At 48.2% G+C, this 24674-nt stretch overlaps 1 protein-coding gene across 2 annotated transcripts in view; it reads left to right on the top strand.

Moving 5' to 3' along the window:
• The window catches only part of LOC127582872 (1-phosphatidylinositol 4,5-bisphosphate phosphodiesterase delta-3-like), a 113715-nt gene that overhangs the window by 29112 nt on the left and 59929 nt on the right, over positions 1-24674 (top strand). Inside the window, exons 5-6 of one of the 2 annotated variants that reach the window (XM_052038490.1) lie at positions 13925-14150; positions 23754-23898. In XM_052038490.1, coding sequence (XP_051894450.1) covers positions 13925-14150; positions 23754-23898 — 371 coding nt within the window. Of the gene's footprint in view, positions 1-13924; positions 14151-23696; positions 23899-24674 lie in introns of both variants that reach the window. The other variant, XM_052038489.1, reaches the window with a different exon arrangement.

The following is a 24674-nucleotide window of genomic DNA, read 5'->3' as shown; positions in this document are numbered from 1 at the left end:
AGGAAAGGTTATAACCGAGTCCTCCATCACTCCGCAAATAATGGAACACGGAACATCAAACAGTACCAGCACAGGACAGGCCCTTCGGCCCACAATGTTGTGCTTGAACTAATTAAATTAATGACTCCTAATTAATCTAATCCCTCTTCCCTGCACATTGACCATATCCCTCCCTTCTCTGCATGTTCATGTGCCCATCTACCTGCCTCCACCCCCACCCCTGGCAGCGCCTTCCAGGCCCCCACTTCTCCCTGTGTAAAAAACTTGTCCTACACATCTCCTTTGCACTTTCCCCCCTCACCTTAAATACATGTCCTCTAGTACTGAACATTTCAATCCTGTATGAAGGATACTGACTGTCTGCTCTATCTATGCCTCGCGTAATTGTATAAACTTCCATTAATCTCCCCTCAACCTCTGCCGCCCCAGAGAAAACAGCCCCAGCTTGTCCAACCTCTCCTCACAGCACACGTCCTCCAAACCCAGCAGCATCCTGGTAAACCTCCTCTGCACCCTCTCCAAAGCCTCCACATCCTTACCATAACCAGGTGATCATAATTGAACACAATACACTAAATGTGGCCTAATCAAGGGATGCCATCTCCCTGGCCCTACACTCCTCTCTGGAGCATCTGGACAGTAAAGACACCTACGTTAGACTCTTGTTTATTGACTACAGCTCTGCCTTCAATACTGTAATTCCAAGCAAGCTTATCTCCAAACTCCTAGACCTGGGACTCAACACCTCCCTTTGCAACTGGATCCTTGACTTCCTGACCAACAGACCGCAATCAGTGAGGATAGACAGCAATACCTCCGGCACGATTATCCTCAACACTGGCACCCCACAAGGCTGCGTCCTCAACCCTCTACTCTACTCATTATACACTCACGACTGTGTGGCCAGATTCCGCTCTAACTCCATCTACAAGTTTGCAGATGATACCACCGTTGTAGGCCGTATCTCAAACAGCAATGAGTCGGAGTACAGGAAGGAGATAGAGAGCTTAGTGGAATGGTGTCATGACAACAACCTTTCCCTCAATGTCAGCAAAACAGAAGAGCTGGTTATTGACTTCAGGAAGGGGGGCGGTGTACATGCTCCTGTCTACATCAACGGTGCTGAGGTTGAGAGGGTTGAGAGCTTCAAGTTCCTAGGGGTGAACATCACCAATACCCTGTCTCTACTTCCTCAGGAGGCTGAAGAAATTTGGCATGTCCCATTTGACACACACCAATTTTTATCAACGCACCACAGAAAGCATCCTATCTGGATGTATCATGGCTTGGTATGGCAACTGCTCTGCCCAAGACAGCAAGAAACTGCCGAGAGTTGTGGACACAGCTCAGCACATCACAGACACCAGCCTCCCCTCCATGGACTCTGTCTATACTTCTTGCTGCCTCAGTTAATCAGCCAGCATAATCAAACCACCCCAGACACCACTAGAGGACCACTAGAGGACACCCACCCCGGACTGTTTTTTCTCCCCTCTCCCATTGGGCAGAAGATACGAAAATCTGAAAGCACATACCACCAGGCTCAAGGGCAGCTTCTATCCCGCTGTTATAAAACTATTGAACATTTCCCTAGTACGATAAGATGGACTCTTGACGTCACAATCTACCTTGTTATGACCTTGCACCATGTTGTCTACCTGCACTGCACTCTCTCTGGAACTGTAACACTTTATTCTGCATTCTGTTATTGTCTTACCATGTACTACCTCAACGCACTGAGGTAATGAATTGATCTGTATGAACAATATGCAAGACAAGTTTTTCACTGTACCTCAGTACAAGTGACGACAATAAACCAATTTACCAATTTACACCACTAGTTGCAGGCATCCAATCACAAAAACAGCCCTCTACCATCACCCTATTGCCAAGCCAATCTTGGATCTAGTTTGCCATCCTGCCCTGGAACCAATATTCCATGTGGGATCTTGTCAAAGACTTTACCAAAGTGCAGGTAAATCACTTCTATGGCCCTGCCCTCATCGACACACTTAGTCACCTCTTCAAAGATCTCAGTCAAATTGCTCAGACTGGATCTGCCCTTGACAAAGCCATGTTGGCTGTTTCTGCTAAGTATTGGTATTGGTTTATTATTGTCACTTGTACCGAGGTACAGTGAAAAACTTGTCTTACAAACCAATTGTACAGGTCAATTCATTACACAGTGCAGTTACATTGGGTTAGTACAGGGTGCATTGATGTAATACAGGTAAAAACAGTAACAGTACAGAGTAAAGTGTCACAGCTACAGAGAAAGTGCAGTGCAATAAGGTGCAAGGTCACAACAAGGTAGATTGTGAGGTCATGAGGTCATAGGTCATAGTCCATCTCATTGTATAAGGGAACTGTTCTATAGTCTTATCACAGTGGGGTAGAAGCTGTCCTTAAATCTGGTGGTACGTGCCCTCAGACTCCTGTATCTTCTACCCGGTGGAAGAGGAGAGAAGAGAGAATGTCCCGGGTGGGTGGGGTCTTTGATTATGCTCGCTGCTACACCAAGACAATGAGAGGTAAAGACAGAGTCCAAGGAGGGGAGACTGGTGTCCGTAATGCGCTGGGCTGTGTCCACAACTCTCTGCAGCTTCTTGTGGTCTTGGGCAGAGCAGTTGCCATACCAAGCCATGATACATCCAGATAGGATGCTTTCTATGGTGCATCGGTAAAAGTTGGTGAGAGTCAAAGGGGACAAACCAAATTTCTTTAGCCCCCTGAGGAAGTAGAGGTGCTGGTGAGCTTTCTTGGCCATGGCATCCACATGGTTTGTCCAGGACAGGTTGTTGGTGATGTTCACTCCCAGGAACTTGAAGCTGTCAACCCTCTCAACCTCAGCACCATTGATGTAGACAGGTGTATGTACACCGCCCCCTTTCCTGAAGTCAATGACAATACCAATACCAATACCAGTTGTGTTCAGTAAAGATTTAAATACCCTCAGTCAGAGCAGCAACAATCTATTCCCAACCAGTCCTGGGGATTTATCCACTTTTAAACCCACTAAAGCATCGAGTACTTCTTTATTTATGGAGACCTGCACGAGACTTTCACCTTCCCCTTCACTGAGTTCTCCAACCACAAAGTCTGTTTCCTTTGTGAATACCAATGAAAAGTGTTCATCCAGGACCTCACCTCTGCCTCTGGTTCCACATTCAAGAAGGGAACTCAAGAAGCGACTTGAAGCCAGGAGGGGTCATGAAAAGTCCTTGCCAAGTAGGATTAAAGAGAATCCCAAGGCATTCTACAAATACCTCAAGAGCAAGAGGATAACGAGGGAGAGGGTAGGAACGCTTAAGAATAAAGGAGGGAACTTGTGCTTAGGGGTGGGAGATGTGGGCGAGATCCTAAATGAGTACTTTGCATTGGTATTTACCGAGGAGAAGGATGTAGAGGATGGTGGGATCAGAGCGCAGTGTGCTAAAATGCTTGGGCATTTTGAGATGAGGAAAGAGGTAGAGTTGGGTCTCTTGAAAAACATTAATGTAGATAAGTCTCCAGGGCCTGATGGGATATACCCCAGGTTATCGCTATGTGGACCATTTTCTAGGAACACAACCAACACCCCCCCCTCCACGCCCCCCCCGTACCATAATGTGGGGGTCGCCTGTATTCATTGGCTTGTGGCACCAGAAGCAATCCAGAGATTACAACTTTTGACACCCTGTTCTCTAAATGTCTACCTAGCTCCCTAAGTTCATGTTGAAAGATCTCATCCTTTCCCCAACCCACTACATGTACCATGACTTCTGGATGTTCACCCTCCCATTTCAGAATGCCCTGCAGCCGCTCCAAGATATCCTTGACCCAAGCACCAGGGAGACAACGTACCAACCTGGACACCCTCAAAACTTCTGCCCCATTAGCCTTTTGCGGCCACAGAAACTTCTATCTGACCCCCTTACGATAGAATCCCCTCCCACTATCAGACCAGGCTCTGGTCCAGAAAAAGAAGGAAGCACACACTGGGTTTAGGAGGTCGGGGACAAGTGAATCCCTAGATGACTATTAAAGGGTTAAGAATAAATTTAAGAAGGAAATCAAGAGGGCAGAGAGGGTATGAGATGGATCTGGCAGATAGGGTTAAGGAAAATACCAAGACATTCTACAGCTATATTGAGAGTAAGAGGGTGGGAGGCTGGAGTTGATGTGTGCCATGACCAGCCTCTCAAATCACTTCATGATGGTGAATGTCAGAGCCACCGGGCAGTTGTCATTAAGGCATGTTACCTTGTTTTGCTTCAGTACCGGGGTGATAGTGGTCTTCTTAAAGCAGGTGGGAACCTCAGATTGAAGAAGAGAGGTGAAAATGTCTGTAAATACCCCCGCCAGCTGATCTGCACAGGATCTGAGGCCATGGCCAGGGACACCATCCGGGCCAGATGCTTTCTGTGGGTTCACTCTCCAGAAGACTGATCTTACGTCCACAACAGTGACTGTGGATTCAGGTGCATTGGAGGCTGTCGGGGTGGGTGGTGACATTCCATTCCCCTTCTGTTCACGGCGATGCTGCCGGACTTCGTTCTGTAGCCCGTTATTGCACGTAAGCCCTGCCACAACTGACGGCTGCTCTGGGACAAGATCTTGGACTGGTATCGTCTCTTGGCATCCCTGAGAGCTTTCCGAAGGTCGTATCTCAATCTCTTGTAAAGGTCAGGGTCACCTGATTTGAATGTTGTAGTCCTAGACTTCAGTCAGCAGTGGATCTCCCGGTTCATCCATGGTTTCTGGTTTGGGAACACCCGGATTGTCCTCTTTGGTACACAGTCCTCAACACACTTGCTGATAAAGTCCGTGACGGTGGTGACATACTCATCGGGGCTGGCAGCTGAGTCTTTGAACATGGACCCCAGTCCACTGACTTGGAACAGTTATATAGAAGCCCATCTGTTTCCTCAGACCAGCACTGTACGACTCTCTGTACCTGATCCTCACGTTTCAGCTCTGTTTGTATGCAGGGAGAAGGAACACAGCCTGGTGGCCTGACTTACCAAAGTGTGGTGGGAGATGAATCAGTACACGTCTTACAAGGATCGGTGCTGGGACCCTTGTTGTTGGTAACATACGTGTATGTGGATGTAGGAGGCAAGATCAGTAAGTCTGCAGATGACATGATGATTGGTGGAGTTGTTGACAGAGTGGAGGGTGGTCTTAGGCTGCAGGGAGATATCGAGGTGTTGGTGACATGGGCTGAGGGATGGCAGATGGGTTTCCTCCACATGAATGTGAAGTGATGCATTTGGAAGCACTAATGAGGCTGGGACACATGCCATGTATGAACATACGTATAACATAAAGGAGTACAGCACAGCAACCTGCACACCTTCTTTTGCTATTGGTGTTGGTTTATTATTGTCACTTGTACGGAGGTACAGTAAAAAAACTTGTCTTGCGTACCGTTCATACAGATCAATTCATTACACAGTGCTTTGAGGTAGTACAGAGTAAAAACAATAAAAGAATACAGAGTAAAGTGTCACAGCTATAGAGGAAGTGCAGTGCAGGCAGACAATAAGGTGCAAGGTCAGAACAAGGTAGATTGTGAGGTCAAGAGTCCATCTCATCGTATAAGGGAACCATTCAATAGTCTTATCACCGTGGGATAGAAGCTGTCCTTGAGCCTGGTGGTACGTGCCCTCAGGCTCCTGTATCTTCTGCCTGATGGGAGAGGGGAGAAGAAAGAATGTCCAGAGTGGGTGGGGTCTTTGATCATGCTGGCTGCTTCACCAAGGCAGCAAGAGGTATAGACAGAGTCCATGGAGGGGAGGCTGGTTTCCATGATGTACTGAGCTGTGTCCACAGCTCCCTACAGTTTCTTGTGGTCCTGGGCAGAGCAGTTACCATACCAAGCTGTGGTACATCCAGGTAGGATGCTTTCTATGGTGCATTGATAAAAGTTGGTGAATGTCAAAGGGGACATGCCAAATTTCTTTAGCCTCCTGAGGAAGTAGAGACACTGGTGATCTTTCTTGGCCGTGGCGTCTACGTGGTTGGACCAGGACAGGCTGTTGGTGATGTTCACTCCCAGGAACTTGGAACTCTCCACCCCCTCGACTTAAGCACCATTGATGTAGACAGGTGCATGTACACCGCCCCCCTTCCTGAAGTCAATGACTCTTTTGTTTTGCTGACATTAAGGGAAAGGTTGTTGTCATGACACCATTCCACTAAGCTCTCTATCTCCTTCCTATACTCCGCCTCATCATTATTTGAGATACAGCCCACTACAGTGGTATCATCTGCAAACTTGCCAATGGACTTACCGCCCTCACCTTAAATGCATGCCCTCCAGTATTTCACCCTGGCAAGAAAGAGACCGGCTGTCCACTCTATCCACGCCTCTTATAAGAACATAAGGAATAGGAGCAGGAGTCAGCCATCTGGCCCGTCGAGCCTGCTCCACCATTCAATACGATCATGGCTGATCTGGCCGTGGACTCAGATCCACCAACCTGTCTTTTCCCCATTACCCGGAATTCCCTGACTATGCAAAAATCTATCTAACTGTGTCTTAAATATATATTTAATGAGGTAGCCTCAACTGCTTCCTTGGGCAGAGAATTCCACAGATTCACTACTGTCTGGAAAAAGCAGTTTCTCCTCATCTCCATCCTAAATCTACTCCCTGGAATCTTGAGGCTATATCCCCGAGTTCTAGTTTTATCATTTTATAAACCTCTATCAGGTCTCCCTTCAGCCTCTCCACTGCTCCAGAGAAAAGAACCCAAGTTTGTCCAACCTCTCCTTACAGCACATGCCCTCTAATCCAGGCAGCATCCTGGTAAACCTCTTCTGCACCCTCTCCAAAGCCTCCACATCCTTCCTATAATGGAGCAACCAGAATTGAATGCAATACTCCAGATGCAGCCTAACCAGAGTTTTATAAAGCTGCAACATAACTTCCTGACTCTTGAACTCAATGCCTCGAGTAATAAAGGCAAGCACGCCACAAGCCTTCTTGACCACCCTGTTTCAATGCTGTGTGATTCTATCTCTATAACATCCAGGTTTGTTGAGGTTGCAGTGTTGGGTTGTGGTGTGGACTGTGTGCAGGATGCAGAGGCTTCAGGGAGATGGAGATGGGAACAGGAAGGACATGGCAGGTGGAATAACGTGTACTTTGGTAGAAATTAGGAAAGCCTTGTGTTGGCCTTTATTACAAGAGGACTTGAGTGCAATAGTGCAACATCTTGTTTCCTTTCAATGACTGGAATATTGTGTACAGGTCAGGTCTCCCTATCTGTGGAAAGACAGCCTTGTGATTGCTGGACTGGAACAAAGATTGATTCCAGGAGTGGCAAACTTGGGGCCTCTTGAAACCTGCAAAATTCTTCAGGGGCTTAACAGAGTTGATGCAGGATTGATGTTTCCTTTGGCTGAGCTGTCGAGAGCTGTGAGTCACCGTCTCAAAAAAAAAGGTGTCAGCCAGTTAGCACAGAGGTGACAAATTTCTTCACCTAGGGGGTTGTGGATCTTTGGGTTCTGTGTCCAAGGACAGTGATGTGTGTTCCAGAAAGAGATTGGGATTTCTTTAGTCAGTAAGGAAATAAAGGGATATGAGTCAGGAATGTAGCACTGAGATAAAAAGATCAGCTATGATCTTATTCCACATCAGGGCAGGTCCATGGGCCTGACTGGAATACTCCATCAAAGTCAGGGTGAACCTTTAGGAAAAACCATTTTGGCCACAACTGGAGGATTGTGTCCAGCTCTGGGTCCGGTCTTGAGGAACGATGGGAATGTTTCAGAGAGGGTGCAGAAGGAATTCTAGGGAAGTGGGTAGACTGGAGAAGCTGTGAATGTCAGAACAGAGAAGGATTGACACACGTCTGGAAAAGCATGGGCTTATTAGGGGCAGTCAGCATGGCTCAATGTGGGGGGGGGGGGTCAGGTCTTACAAACTTGAATGACTTTTTTCGAGGAGGCGACAGAGATGATTGATTAGTGTTTGGCAGTAGGTGTTGTATACATGGGCTTTAGTAAAGTTTTCATCAAGGTCCCTCATGGTAGGCTGGTCCAGAAGGTTAAAGAATAGGGGATGGGATCCATGGAGAGTTGGTAGATTGGATTCAAAATTGGCTTGGCCATAGAAGACAGAGGGTGGTGGTGGAGAGGTGTGATTCTGACTGGAGGTCTGTGACCGGTGGTGGTCCGCAGGGATCCCTAGTGGGACATGTGCAAATGATTTGGACAGAAATGTAGGTGGGCTGATCAAATTTGCAGAAAACATGAAAACTGTGGAGCTGTGAATAGTGAGGAAGGGATAGAGCAGGATATGGACCAGCTGGAAATGTGGGCGGGAAAATGGCAAATAGAGTTTAATCCGGACAAGTGAGAGGTGTTGCGTATTGAGAGGTCAAATGTAAAGTATCCTTATAACAGCGCTGATGTACGGAGGATCTCGGGGTGCAATCTATACCTCGCTGACCTACTGCTGCTTTGGACTCATGACACTGTGATACTTTGCTACTCTGGTCTCACTGATACCCTCCCACTCTGATCCACTCTGATCCACTCTGTCTGTTGGTTTTCTGGCACACCAGTACACTGGCACTGTAATACTTGCCTTGCCGATACCCTGCCACTGTGATTCATGCCACTCAGACCTCTGCCTCTCTGACACTCTGCTAGTCTGATACCTGGACATTTTGTCAGCACCTCACGCTCATGACCTCCCTGTGATACCCTTCTTGTGATAACCCTGTCTGGTACGATGCAACTGTTGTTCTCTGGCAACTTGATGCATTGCCTCTCCAGTCCCCTGCCACACTTATCCACTGTAACTCTGACACCCTACACTGTCACTCTGATACCCTACACTGTCACTCCAGTGGCCCCCCTTTCCCTTAACCTGCCCGTCCAATAACCTGGGTGTAGAATATAAGAGCAGGGAGGTCTTGGTGCCACGTTATGAGACATTGGTTGGGCCACAGCTGGAGCACTGTGTACAGTTCTGGTCGACACACGAGAGGAAGGATGTGACTGCCCTGGAGGAGATGCAGAGGGGCTTCACCAGGTTGTGACTCAGTAGTGGTTTCAGGAGGCATCAGAGTGATTTCGTCTTGACGCTCCTCCTGTGGGTAACACCACATGAACTTGTCCCTACCCCTTGCCTCACTCATCCAGCACACACCACCTCCCTCTGATGTTATCACATGTTCTACACATGTTGTGCCCTCTTTTCCACTGTGGACTCCATCAAACATCAATGCAGGTTCTGCATCCCAGTCCTCGGATAGCTGATCAGGAAGGTAGACCATCGCATTTTGTTCAGCCCTGCTTCAGGTGTCCTGGTGGGTGGCGGGGAGCCGTCACCTCCAGTCATTTCAGAATCAGAATCAGGTTCATTATCACTGACTTAGATGACATGAAGTTTGTTGTTTTGTGGCAGCAGTACAGTGAAAGACATAAAGTTACTATAAGTTATAAAAATATATAGAGCAAAAAGGAGGAAATACGAGGTAGTGTCATGGACCGTTCAGAAATCTGATGGTAGAGGGGAAGAAGCTGTTCCTGAAATGCTGAGTGTGGGTCTTCAGGCTCCTGTACCTCCTCCCCGATGGTAGTAACATGAAGAGGGCATGTCCCAGGTGGTGAGGGTCTTTAGTGATGGATGCTGCCTTCTTGAGGCACCGCCTCTTGGAGATGTCCTCGATAGCGGGGAGGGTTGTGCCCGTGATGGAGCTGGCTGAGTCTACAACCCCCTGCAGCCTCTTTCAATCCTGTGGATTGGAGCCTCCAAGACCAGGCGGTGATGCAACCAGTCAGAATGTTCTCCACTGTACACCTGTAGAAATTTGCAAGAGTCTTTGGTGACAGACCGAATCTCCTCAAACTCGTAATGAAGTAGAGCCACTGGCGTGCCTTCCTTGTGATTGCATCAATGTGTTGGGCCCAGGACAGATCTTATGAGATGCTGATGCCCAGGAACTTGAAGCTGCTCACCCTTTCCACCACTGACCCCTCAATGAGGACTGGTGTGTGTTCTCCTGACTTCCCCCTCCTGAAGTCCACAATCAGTTCCTTGGTCTTGCTGACGTTGAGTGCGAGGTTGTTGTTGTGACACCACTCAACCAGCCGATCTATCTCACTCCTGTACGCCTCCTCAGCGCCAACTGAGATTCTACCAACAATAGTGGTGTCATCAGTGAATTTATAGATGGTGTTTGAGTTGTGCCTAACCACACAGTCATGAGTGCAGAGAGAGTAGAGCAGTGAGCTAAGCACGCATCCTTGAGATGCGCCTGTGTTGGTTGTCAGCAAGGAGGAGATGTTACTACCGATCCTCACTGACTGTGGTCTCCCGATGAGGAAGTCGAGGATCCAGTTGCAGAGGGAGGTACAGAGGCCCGGGATTTGGAGCTTGGTGATTAGTACCGTGGGGATGATGGTGTTGAACACCGAGCTGTAATTGATAAACAGCAGCCGTGGTGACTCCTTGTATATTGGAAGGATGCGGAGGCAGCGTGAAGCCCGAAACATTCGGCTACCACCCGTCCTCTCCAGCTTCACATATGGGACTCTGGCAGTCCAGGTGTTCCCTTGAACTAATGTCATCCAGGTGCCTGAGTGTGGTTGAGCAAGTCTCTCCTCTCTTTGACTGAATGGTGTCAGATGATGGTGCCCAGCCCTAAATTAAGGCTGTGATAGGCCGGTGAGGATCATCATTCTAATGGATGGGAGTACAGGATTGGCTGAGGGATGTGCCATTTCACTCTGAGTAAGTCTGTCAAGGTGGTGAGTCAATCTTTCAACAGACAAAGCAAAATGGAGTCTTCTCTGCACCTTGGGTGATCCTAACGATGTAGCAGGGTGGGAGCAGACAGGCTGATGATCAAAGACCTGCTCTTGTATAAAGTCTCAGGACCAGGGACTACTGGGCTTTAGATTTTCTCCTAGCCCTTTCTCACACACACACACACACACACACACACACACACACACACACACACACACACACACAGAGTCACAAACAAAGTAACACAATAGTAGATAGACACACCAACAGATACACACTCACACAAACTCACAGGTGCATTCATGTACACACACACACACACAGTAACACACACACACACAATCACACACACAATCACACAGTAACACACACACAAACCACACACAATCGCACAGAAACACACACACACACACACAATCACACAGTAACACACACACACCACAAACACATAATCACATAGGAACACACACACCAGACACACAATCACACAGTAACACACACACATGTACACTGACAGTCACACACACTATAGCATGCACACACTGACATTCACTAACAGACACAGAGTGGATATGTTTTTTATAGGCCACCCAATAGTAACAGGGATATTGAGAAGCAAATAGGGAAGCAGATCCTAGAGAGGTGTGAGAATAACAGAGTTGTTGTGATGGCGGATTTTAATTTCCCAAACATCGACTAGCATCTTCGGACAGTGAGGGGTTTGGATGAGGTGGAGTTTGTTAAGTGTGTTCAGGAAGGATTCTTGACACAATATGTAGATAGGCCTTGATTTGGTATTGGGAAATGAACTTGGTCAGGTATCAGACCTCTCAGTGGGTGAGCATTTTGCAGATAGTGATCATAATTCTATCTCCTTTACATTAGCACTGGAGGGAGATAGGAACAGACAGACTAGAAAGGCGTTTACTTGGAGCAAAGGGAATTATGAGGCTCTCAGGCGGGAAATTGGAAGCTTAAATTGGGAACAGATGTTCTCAGGGAAAAGTACGGAAGAAATGTGGCAAATATTCAAGGGATATTTGTGTGGAGTTCTGCATAGACATGTTTCAATGAGACAGGGGAGTCACGAGAGGATACAGGAACCGTGGTGTACAAAGGCTATAATAAATCTAGTCAAAAGGAAAAGAAAAGCTGACAAAAGGTACAGAGAGCTCGGTAATGTTAGAGATCTGGAAGAGTATAAGGATAACAGGAAGGAGCTTAAGAAGGAAATTAGGAGAGCCAGAAGGGGACATGAGAAGGCCTTGGCCAGCAGGATTAAGGAAAACCCCAAGGCATTCTACAAGTATGTGAAGAGCAAGAGGATAAGATGCAAAAGAATAGGGCCTATCAAGTGCAGCAGTGGGAAGTGTGTATGGATCCAGAAGAAATAGCGGAGGTACTTAATGAATACTTTACATCAGTATTCACTACGGAAAAAGATCTGGGGGATTGTAGTGAGGACTTGCAGCGGGCTGAAAAGCTTGAGCATGTAGATATTAGGAAAGAGGAGGTACTGGAACTTTTGGAAAGCATCAAGTTGGATAAGTCGCCGGGACCGGATGAGATGTACCCCAGGCTGCTGTGGGAGGCGAGGGAAGAGATTGCGGAGCCTCTGACGATGATCTTTGCATCACCGATGGAGACAGGAGAGGTTCCAGAAGATTGGAGGGTTGCGGATGTTGTTCCCTTATTCAAGAAAGTGAGTAGAGATAGCCCAGGAAATTATAGACCGGTGATTCTTACCTCAGTGGTTGGTAAACTGATGGAGAAGATCCTGAGAGGCAGGATTTATGAACATTCGGAGAGGTATAATATGATTAGGAATAGTCAGCATGGCTTTGTCAAGGGCAGGTCCTGCCTTACGAGCCTGATTGAATTTTTTGAGGATGTGACTAAAGACATCGATGAAGGGAGAGCAGTAGATGTAGTGTATATGGATTTCAGCAAGGCGTTTGATAAGGTACCCCATTTAAGGCTTATTGAGAAAGTAAGGAGGCATGGGATCCAAGGGGACATTGCAATGTGGATCCAGAACTGACTGGCCCACAGAGGGCAAAGAGCAGTTGTTGAAGGGTTGTATTCTGCATGGAGGTCGGTGACCAGTGGTGTACCTCAGGGATCTGTTCTGGGACCCTTTCTCTTTGTGATTTTTAAAAACGACTTAGATGAGGAAGTGGAGGGGTGGGTTAGTAAGTTTGCAGATGACACAAAGGTTGGATGTGTTGTGGATAGTATAGAGGGCTGTCAGAGGTTACAGCAGGACATAAATAGGATGCAAAGTTGGGCTGAGAAGTGGCAGATGCAGTTCAACCCAGATAAGTGTGAAGTGGTTCATTTTGGTCAAATATGATGGCAGAGTATATCATTAATGGTAGGACTCTTGGCAGTGTGGAGGATCAGAGGGGTCTTGGGGTCCGAGTCCATAGGACGCTCAAAGCAGCTGTGCACGTTGACTCTGTGGTTAAGAAGGCTTATGGTGTATTGTCCTTCATCAATCGTGGAGTTGAATTTAGGAGCCAGGAGGTATTGTTGCAGCTATATAGGTCCCTGGTCAGAACCCACTTGGAGTACTGTGCTCAGTTCTGGTCGCCTCACTACAGGAAGGATGTGGAAGCCATAGAGAGAGTGCAGAGGAGATTTACAAGGATGCTGCCTGGAATGCGGAGCGTGCCTTATGAAAGCAGGTTGAGGGAACTCGGCCTTTTCTCCTTGGAGCGACGGAGGATGAGGGGGGACCTGATAGAGGTGTATAAGATGATGAGAGGCATTGATCGGGTGGATAGTCAGAGGCTTTTCCCCAGGGTTGAAATGCTGGCCACAAGAGGACATGGGTTTAAGATGCTGGGGAGTAGATATAGAGGAGATGTTAGGGGTAAGTTTTTTACTCAGAGAGTGGTGAGTGCATGGAATGGGTTGCCGGCAACGGTGGTGGAGGCGGATACGATAGGGTCTTTTAAGAGACTGTTGGATAGGTACATGGAGCTGAGAAAAATGGAGGGCTATGAGTAAGCCTAGTAATTTCTAGGATAGGGACGTGTTCAGCACAGTTTTGTGGACTGAAGGGCCTGAATTATGCTGTAGGTTTTCTATGTTTCTATGTTTCTAAGTGGTCATTGTAGTTTAATTATTGTCTAGTTTGGATTAAGCTGATTTTCCTTTGTCCCTCTTTAGCAATGTGACAGGTCAAATACAAACAAACTGGAAAAAAGCGAGATCGAGGACTTCTGCAAATTCCTAATGCAGCGGCCAGAGTTGGAGCAAATCTTTAGTTATTACTCAGGAGAAGACCAGATCCTGACTGCCAAGGACCTGAGGAAATTCCTTAAGGAGCAAAAGGAAATTTCCACTGATGAAAATGCAGTGAGGATTATACAAAAATTTGAGTTGAATGACACAGGTATGGGGAATATTCACCTTTATCTTACCGACACTGGGTAGTATCTCTCCAGTTGTTCATAACAGTACCTGCGTTTATGCCGGAATTGTCTTGCCAAATCTGGAAGAAGTCTTGGTTCAGCAACTGTTTATTTGACAGCAAGAACATTTCAAAATTAATATGGAGATGGAAAACTTATTGGTTTGAATGATAGCTTTAAGAATTTTAAAAAAACTATTTTTTGTTTTATGCGCTAAAGTGGACGAGTTTACACCATTGTGTCTGCCATGGTCTCCTCCGCACACACTCAGCTTGTCTACGCCCTCCAGAAGCCTCTGTACATCCTCCTCACACTACTTACACTTTTTGTATCTTCAGCAGTACTGCTGGAAATGTCATACTTTGGATGAGATTTCAACTGTGGCCCAGTCTTGCTTTCTCAGTAGCAGTTCTGTGTCCTTCCTAATGACACAGCAGGAAGCCTTTCAGTCCATAAGTCTCTCACAACAACCCGTTGTTCCCATTGCCCATTTATCTCACTTAAATGCATTGTTTCTCACTCATCCACGTGTTAGGGCCAACTTTCAGTGGCCAATTAACCTACATCTTCGGGATGTGGGAGGAAACAGGGGGTACCTGAAGGAGACTCACAGGATCACAGAGAGAACGTGCATCTGAAGTCAGGGTTGAACCTGGGTTGCCTGAACTGTGAGATGGCAGCACTACCTGTGTGCCACTGTGCCGCCCCTACTGCAGAGAATCACACGCTGCGACCTCCAAGAACAGCAAGGAAGCTGTCCCCAGTATTTATGCCAACGTCAGCATTAGCCGTCTGGTAGTTCCTGCATTCTTCCATGTGGAACATTCCTGTCTGCAAAGTGACCCCTGTGTCTGCATTTTCGAGGTGGCAATTGGTTGCAAAGCATTCTGAGGCCTCCTGGGGTCATGAGAAAGTGTACGGTTATTTATCTCAGGAGATGTTGTCCCTTTAAAACTCAGTAAAATATTGATGTTAAGTGTTCCTCATTTGCTAAAGTGACTCGCAGAAAATGGGGGGGGCAAACGTGACCCCACTATTTAAGAAAGAAGGAAGAGGGGAACACAGAGAACTGCTGACCCATTAGCCTGACATGGGGAGTTGGGAAAACACTGGACTCTACATAAGTGATGTGATGTCAGGACACTTAGAACATAATAATACAATTGAACAGAGTTGTTGTAGATATATGAAAGGGAAACCAGCTGGACTAAAGTACTGGAGTCCTTTGAGGATGTACACGGTCGAGTAGATGAGGGGGAACCAGTGGAGGTGTATTTGCATTTTCAGAGGCTTTTGATAAGGTCCCACAAAGGAGGACAGCAAAGGAGGTTAGAGCACATGGAACTACAGGTGATGTACTGACATGGACGGGGAATTAGATGACGGATGGAAAGGAAAGAGTGGGAATAATTGACCTTTCCCGGGATGTGAAGCTGAGACTAGATACTAGCTGAGACAGGCGGCTGTACTTGGGCCCCAGCCATTCACAATCTCAATCAATGATTTTACTCACAGGACCAAATAAAACATTTTCAAGTTTTTGATGACACAATCCTCAGCGAGAATGTGAGCAGTGATGAAGAGACAGAGAGGCTTCAAGGGGTTGTACAGAAGCTGAGAGAGGGGGCAACAAGTTGGCAGATGGATTCGTTAGGCACGGGTGACATGCCAGTAGACTGGAGGGTAGCGAATGTTGTGCCTTTATTTAAGAAGGGCGGCAAAGAAATGCCTGGGAAGTATAGGCCAGTAAGTCTAACATCTGTGGTAGGTAAGTTCCTGGAGAGTAATCTGAGTTATAAGATATAGGTACATCTGAAAAGACGGGGGTTGATTAGGAGTAGTCAGTATGGCTCTGTGCGTGGGAGATCATGTCTTACAAACTTGATTGAGTTTTTTGATGATGTGACCAAGAAAGTCGAGGGCAGGGTGGTAGAGGTGGTATATATGGACTTCAGTAAGGCCTTTGGCAGGCTGCTCTGAAAGGTTAGATCACATGGGATCCAGGGAGAGCTGGCTAATTACATACTCAATTAGCTTGATGGTAGGAAGCAGAGTGTGACGGTGGAGGGTTGTTTCTCGGACTGGAGGCCCATGACTAGTGGTGTTACTCGGGGGTCAGTGCTGGGCTTGTTGTTGTTTGTTATCTATATCAACTATTTGGATAAGAATGTACAAGGCAGGGTTAGTAAGTTTGCAGATGGACATTGATGAAAGGTTATCAAAAATTACGGGGGATCTTGATCAGCTAAGTAAGTGGGCCGAGGCATGGCAAATGGTGTTGCATTTTGGGAAGGCAAATCGAGGTAGGACTTTCACAGTGAACAGCAGGGCCCTGGGGAGCGTTGTGGAACAGAGGGACCTTGGAGTACAAATACATGGTTCACTGAAAGTGGAGTCACAGGTAGACAGGGCGGTGAAGAAGGCTTTTGGCACATGCTGGCCTTCATCAGTCAGGGCATTGAGTATAAAAGTTGGGAGGTCACAGTGCAGTTGTACAGGACACTGGTGAGACCACACTTGGAGTATTGTGTTCAATTTTGGTCACCCTGCTATAGGAAAGATGTCATTAAACTGGAAAAGGTACAGAAAAGATCTACAAGGATGCTGCCGGGACACAAGGGCCTGAGTTACAGGGAGAGGTTGGACAGGCTGGGGCTTTATTCCTTGGAGCATATGAGACTGAGGGGTGATCTTGTAGAGGTGTATAAAATCATGAGGGGCATAGATAGGGTGAATACACTCAGTCTTTTTCCCGGGGATGGGGAATCCAGAACTAGAGGGCAAGAATCAAGGTGAGAGGGGAAAGATTTAATAGGAACTCGAGGGACAACGTTTTTACACAAAGGGTGATATCTATGTAGAACAAGCTGCCAGAGGAAGTGGTTGAGGCAGGTACAATAACAACTGTTAAAAGACAATTGTGTGGTCCAGGAGGAAACAAGCCCACAGGAATGGTAATGTTCTTCACCACAAGCAAGTCACCGGCATACTAGGTGTGTTTGATAGGAAATCAGTGGGTGATGTGAATGCCAGGCAGGGAGTTGTAGATCACAGTGGTACAGAGCACCTTACAGGAATGTAACAGGAGCTGCTCTGTGTCAGAATGCTTGCTCAAAAGAATCCTATGTTTCAAATGCTGCAGAATAAGGCAGGCCTGTGAATAAGGTGACTACTGGCAAAGATAGTGGTACCTATTCACCTCAGGTCCAAAGGGGCAAAGGTCTGGAAGAGTCTCAATGGGACACCATCCATTTTCTGGAACTGGAGGGTGAAGAGATGGGGATGGGTGCATTGAAGAGAACTTAGTGGGCTGAATGGCCTGTCCGGTGCTGTACTGTTCTGTGTCCTATCTATGTTCTGTGTCTTGAACTGACAAACTCTGCAAGTGTCATTCACTCAAGTCGTTGCAAGTTCAGGTTCATTGACAGACACACATACCCACGGTATAAATGCCATGAAAATTAGCTTTTTGCAGCAGTAGCACAGTACGTTACAGGATGGGGCAAACATCAATTATACATAACTTACATGACAAGATAAACATAATGATCCCAGTGCAAGTTGAGAGAGAGAAGAAGGAATATATTCCGAGGTAGTGCTGGGGTTTTACTTCTGAATTGGCTTTACTGCCCAGTGGCTTTTGTAAAATATCTGCAACAATTCAATTCCACTGAAATTGTTCTTTAAGATGCTGTTTGGTTAAATTTCCTTACATTTTCACCAGCAGCCCCCACCGCTAGATCTAACGCACTACCCCAAAACTCGAGCTTTATTTCCAACCCCTTCCCCCTGCGTTCTCGTCAGTCGCCTTTCTGCTTGCAAATAAGTTTAATTAGTTCAACTTTCAATATTTTCCACATCTTTATTTTTATCTTCATTGCTATCAGAAAAGCCAGTAAAATAATAACCTGAGCAGCCCCTTTGAAGGTGACTTCCCTGGGCTCAGTCGGGCTTCACAACACCTGCCCACAGCAAGTTCCAGTGTCATCAGCAGAGCCAGGGCAAACAGTGGGCCATTGAGATGCCCGTTCAGAATCACTGACGTGTCAGCATTCAGCAACATGAGTGATGAACCTGGCTCGATTCATTTGGCACCAAGGCCCCTTCAGCAGTGCTCCTGCTTGATGTCAGAGCAACTGTACAGAAAACAGGCCCCTCGTGTAAACAAAGAAAGAACTGCCTGTATATGGTTACTTTCTTGACATCAGGGCACTCTGTAGCCAGTGGAACTTTGGAAGAATAGGCACTACTGTAATGTGGAAAATGCGGCAGCTGATTTGTGCACAGAAATATCCCATAAAACCAGTGATGCGATAATGACAGACGATTTGTTTCTGTGATGTTGGCTGATAGCCAGGGCATGGAGAATAGCTGGTAGGGAACGTTACAGCCCCAGAGATCCAGACTTAATGTAATGCCTCCTTAGACCAGCACATCTGACAGTGCAGCCCTCTTGCCGCACAATCTGTGAAGGTCAGTGCACGGAAATCTCTGGGGTGACAAACTGCCTGCACAAGGATGAACGTTCTCCTCACTGAGCTGTGTCTGACCGTCCTCACCTCAGAGTGCGATTATCCAGGTCAACAAAGCCAGTCTGGAATGTGGGAAACAGAATGCCCACAGAACTTCTGCTTCCCATAGGCTGTACAAAGGAGCTTTCACATGGAAAAGCAGGTCTTAATAAATCCACTACACATTACAAAACAGGAAGTACAATACAAATGCACGGGTATTTTAAATGGAAGGAATTATTCACGTTGTGAATGTGTCAGAATAGAAATGATTGAATGACCTGTTTACAGGGTGTGGCAGAGAATTCAGTCTGAGGCTGTAATCTTTGGCACTCTGTTATTGGTTATCATTTGCATTTCATGGAACTGTAGGATCATACAGCACCCTTATAATTTTATAAACCTTGATAAGGTCACCCCTCAGCCTCCTACATTCCAGTGAAAACAAACTCAGCCCATCCAATCTCTCCTTATAACAACAGCCCTCCATTCCAGGCAACATCCTGGTGAATCTGTTCTGCACGCTCTCTGTTGCTGCCACATCCCTCCTGTAGTGTGGTGACCAGAACTGTACATAGTGCTCCAAATGTGGTCAGACATTTCTGTTCGGTACAGCTGCAACAGAATGTCCAAAATCAGACACAATATTTTGGCCAATGAAAGCAGGCGTTGCAAATGACCTCTTCACTACCCTATCTGCCTGTGTCACTACTTTCAGGGAGCGATGGACTTGCACCCCAAGGCCCCTCTATATCAATGCTCCTAAGGTCCTTGCCATTTACTCTATATACCTTCCTAAAGTGCATTACCTCACATTGGCCTGGATGAAATTCCATCCTCCACAGCTCAGCCCAACTTTCCAGCTGATCTGTGTCCCACTTGTATCCTTAGACAACCTTCCTCACTCTCTACAATTCCACCAATTTTTGTGCCATCTGCAAACGTAGTCGTTACACCACCTACGTTCTTATCAAAATCATTTATGTACATTCCAGGCAACGGAGGTCCCAGCGCCGATCCCTGCAGTACACCACCAGTCAAAAAACCCCCAACCACCACTACCCTCTGCTTCCCATCAGCAAGCCAGGAGATAGAATCCCTGGTGCCTTAACCTTCTGGACCAGTCTACCGTGTGGGATCTTGTCGAATGCCTCACTGACCACGTCTATCCCACTGCCCTCATCGATTTTCTCTGTTACCTCCTCAAAAAACTCAGTCAAGGTCGGTGCACAAAACTCCTCCTGATCAGACCTTGCCTTCCCAAGTGAGCAGACATCTTCTCCCTCAGAACCTTCTCCAGCACTGATGTCAGGCTCACCAGCCTGTAGTTTCCAGGCCTACTGCCCCCTGCGCCCCCCGAACAAGGGGACAACATGAGCCGTCCTCCAGTCTTCTGACACCTTGCCCACAGCAAATGAATCAGAGCCCCAGCAACCTCCTCCCTCGGTTCCTTCAACACCTTGCGATAGATCCCCTCAGGCCCTGGGGATTTATCCACCTTAATGTGCGCCAAGATTTCTAATGCTTACTGCTAGTAAACAGACCAGTTCACCACAAACATTCCATGGATTGAGCAGTGTTTTCAGCAGTGGGTGTGAGATAAACAAAAATGTTCCAGTCATGAGTTGGGGAGAACTGACTGTCCTTGAGAAACATTTCCAGTGAGAAAGGTACAGGATTATGACGGGATGGCTGTGAGCGATTAGGGAGTGGAGTTACAATGAAGGGTATGGACTCCCTCGGGACATGTTGTGAATATGAAATGGGAGGGGTGTGGGAACATCAGAGATTTGGGCTGAGACTTACTGATGGGACAGGTTTTGCAAACTAACCTGGCTTTTTGGCTTTATTCCCAGGTATACACATTATTAAAAGCAACAAACCTGAAGTTAAGATGTTGTTCTTGGTGTCCAGGAAACACTGCGACCCCTGTTGCACCTTCTGTTTGTGGAAGATACTCACTGATCTGGGAGACCCCACGTGCATCGTCTCCAGGGGGCTCCCGGTTACTCTGGGGGGCACTACTTCACTCCAGAGGGCTCTCTCTCTCTCTCTCTCTTTCTCTCTCTCTCTCTCTCTCTTCCCCTCTCCCCTCTCCTTCTCCCTCTCCCCCTCTCCCTCTCCCCTCTCTCTCTCCCCTCTCTCTCTCCCCTCTCTCTCCCCCTCTCTCTCTCCCCCTCTCTCTCTCTCCCTCTCTCTGCCCCTCTCCGTCTCTCCCCTCTCTCCCCCTCTCTCTCACTCCCTCTCTCCCTCTCTCCCCTCTCTCTCTCCCCTCTCTCTTCCCTCTGCCCCCCAACCCACTTGGGTCCTCCCAGTCCTTTTTACATTCCTGTCTCTAGCCCCCACCCCCCACTTCCAGCCCTTGTCCATCCGCTCCCCTTTCCCCTTCACAGTGACGATGCTCCCTCTCCACCCCCAGTCCTGATGCACAATCTCAGCCTGAAATGTCAACCATTCCTCTCCCCCACAGACGCTGCTCGATCCACTGAGTTCCTCCAGCAGTTTATTTGTTGCTCCAGATTCCAACATCTGCAGTCCCTGGTGTCTCCTAGTCAGGAAGGCAAATGGTATACTGGCCTTTACTCTCAAGGGATTGGAGTATAGAAGCTGGGGAGCCATACCTGGACTACTGTATGCAGTTTTGCTCTCCATGTATAAGAAAGGATGTGTCAACAATGGAGGCAGTGCAGAAGAGGGTCACTGGGCTAATTACTGTGACCAGAGTTTTGTCCTGTCACAAGCAGCTAAAGAGTTAGCTCTGTATTGTTTGGAGTTTAGAAGAATGAGGGGGTTTGTTCTGAGCCGACAACATCCGGCTGTGCTGGAGTCTGCCGACTCTCGGTCCCTTCCAGGAACTCCCAGCTTCCCCCAGTGGGGATAAGGGGGGACTACCGGGAACAGGAAGGTGTCCACCGCCTGACTGGGGAGGGCTGTAAATGCTCCCCGGTGCCCCACCCTCCCCTGGGCACCGCTGTTACCAGCCGACGCTCCCACCCACACACACAGCTCTGCCAGCAATCCCACCCCAGGCGTGACCTCCCCTGGCTCCTCCGAGGAATCTGCTCCTGGCGACGGCTGTAGACCTTCCCCGGGTCTAGTTCTGCGACGTTGCAGCCTCCTCTCCCTCCCCAGAATTTCTGGTCTTATTACACGATCAGCCTTCTATTTCTGCTCCTCTTCTGTTGTTTGGGAACAGCCTGTGTCTCCTGTCTCCCTCCAACCCACCGACCGGAGGCAGGTTCTCCCAAACCATCCAACCCATTTCCACTTGTTTGTTTTTATTTTAAAGTAACTTTATTAAAACGTCAAGAAAAAATTAAAATGCCTTTGCTGTCCAAGCTGAGCTCCAGCCCCTAGGCACCCACCGGTCCCAGAACGCCTCTGCACCCAGGCACACGGGTAAGCTGGGAAGAGGGCAGGTTGTTGGGTGCAGCAGACAGCAGGACAGCCCGTGCTGGATCTGCCTTAGCCAGGCCCAGAAGCGGGCTGATGAAGGGGTACTCTGACCGACACGGGTCAGCAGACTGGAAGCAGAACTTGAGGAGCAGCCCCTTCAAACACCTGGAAGGTCTGCAGCCTCTCGTATCCCACATTCACGGAACGTGGACCTGTCCAGAATGCAGGAAGGGCCGGAATCCTGGGAGTCCGTCATGCAGCTGTTGCAGGGAGCGCCCTGGTGCTGCACCATCCACCCCGTGGCATGCCCTGTTGTCTCACCTGCTCGCACTGTGCTGACGGTTGAGAGGACACTGATTAGCTGGATTGGAGTTGCCCTGTTTTTTGTGAACAGGACATACCGGGGCAAGTTTCTGCTCGGTTGGGTAGATGCCAGTGTTGTCACTGTTCTGGTACAGGTTGGCTCGAGGTGAAGCTTGTTCATGACCGTAGTACTACAGCTGGTCACGTAGTACTACTGCTGCATCAGGTGCTCCCAGCCAACATGGAGTGGAGTGAATTGGCAGGGGTCTGGTGTGCTGGTGCGGAGCTCAGCAGGATGCCGCGGTGCATCATCTGCTTGTCGCTTCTGGCTGAACGTAGTTGAAAATGTTGCAGTCTTCACCGCTGGGGCCCGCTGTCACTGAGGATTGGATATCCTCGATGCCTCTTCCTCTGTTACTTGTTCCATTGTCCACCCCCCATTCCCAAACCAGATGTGGCAGGACCTCGGAGCTTGGAACCGATCCGTGGGTTCACAGTTTGTCCGTTCACTGGCACCTCCCCCCTGTAGATGCTGCCCTCCATACACCCCAGCCCGACAGTAACGGGGGATGCTTCATCGTTCTTTCTAACACAGGAGGAGGCCATTCAATCCATTGGGTCAGTGCTATCTCCCAGGACTGCAGCCCCAACACTCCCATTCCCACTCTCCTTATTTCCCTGCCCCACTGTGACCTAATCCCTCTCACACATGCTCAGCAGCTGCCCTTTCAACTGTTAGCCTGCACTGAGGGATAATTTACAGGTGCCGTTTAACCTACCAACAGGTCTTTGGGATGTGGAGGAGACCGGGGCACCCGAGGGAAGCCCACAGGGTCACGGGTCGAACATGCAAACTCCACGCAAGGGGATTGAACCGGGGAACCGAGTGCAGCAGCTCCGATCGCCGCACCACTGTGCCAGGCCATGTGGGGGCGCACATTCTTCTGTGTCTGATGGCCACAGCGCTTCAGGGATGCCCAGCCTTGAGCTGCTGGGTCTGCCCACTGCCAAGGACAGAGGTGTTTGTGGCCCAGGACTGCACCATCCCGGGGTGAGGTCCACTGTTCTGTGTGGTCTATCATCTGGGCCGCTGCCATCACTTATGGGTCTGTGCAGTCTGTTGCTAAGGACTGACCTCTCTGCCACTAAGGCATGTGCTGTCCATTGCGGAGGACGTTGCCACCTGTTGCCCAGGGCGACACTGTCTGTTGCCGAGAAAGGTGATAGTGGAAAGGTGTTTAGAACTGGAATTATAGTGAAGAGACGATGCATCCCTCCTTGAACGATAATGACCTTGAAATTGTTCCTGATTTACAGCCAAAAAGAACCAGCTGTTGACCCAAGATGGCTTCATGATGTACTTGTTGTCTGCAGAAGGGGATATATTTAACCACAACCATGACCAGGTCTACCAGGACATGAGCCAGCCACTCAGCCACTACTTCATCTCCTCCTCACATAACACCTATCTGATGGAGGACCAGCTGGGAGGACCGAGCAGTACTGAGGCCTACATCAGGTTGTTATCATTAACTTATATGAATAGGTTTGTGTTAACTGATTGTTCATCATGTAGACCTGGGTTCAAAGCACCAACTGCACAAAAATTAAGGAAATACAGAAGTGAGAATCACTGGTTAGTCTCCCGTGTAACATCGTGTAGCTTTTAAGCTCCATCACTGTTGGCTTTTGTTCAATGAGTCTTGTGCTCACTACCAGCAGGGCCACCACCAAACACCCGTTGAAGCATCGCCATCTGTGTTCTTGTGGTGCCGTCAGGTCAGGTATCGCCAGGACCTGACAAGGCGGTGGTGAAGAACCACTGTCCTCTGCCAGCAGCTCGTGAGTTGCTCTAGCTTCCAGCATCTGCAGCCTCTTGTATGTCTCCTCCACTATCAGGATGCTTTGTAACTTGGAGTGGTCCTGCGCATGTGCTGCTCTTGTACAAGGTGATGGGATTTGGAGTTTGGGAGGTATTATCACAATGCACGCTGTAAATGCTGCTTGCTCCAGCTACTTTCAGCCAGAGTTTGTTTAATTGGCGCTACTAAGCGGGCTCGATGTCTTGGAACAGAACGGCCGGCTTCTTGTGTGCTGTTGGAGCTCTGGTGGGCCAGGGCGGTGGAGGGTGTCCCACCACCCTCCTCATGTGTGCCTGGGAGAGGGCAGAAAGGCCTCTGTGTGTCAGAAGGGGAATCACCTGCCGCAGGAGACCGAGCCTCTGTTGTGCTCTTGTTGTGTAAGGTTTAGATTTTTTAATAAGTTTTTTAAGTAGTCGAGTGGGGGCTGGACTGT

Source organism: Pristis pectinata, chromosome 25 (genome assembly GCF_009764475.1).
Source record: "Pristis pectinata isolate sPriPec2 chromosome 25, sPriPec2.1.pri, whole genome shotgun sequence".
NCBI lineage: Eukaryota > Metazoa > Chordata > Chondrichthyes > Rhinopristiformes > Pristidae > Pristis > Pristis pectinata.
This window is presented reverse-complemented; position numbering and strand designations above follow the sequence as displayed.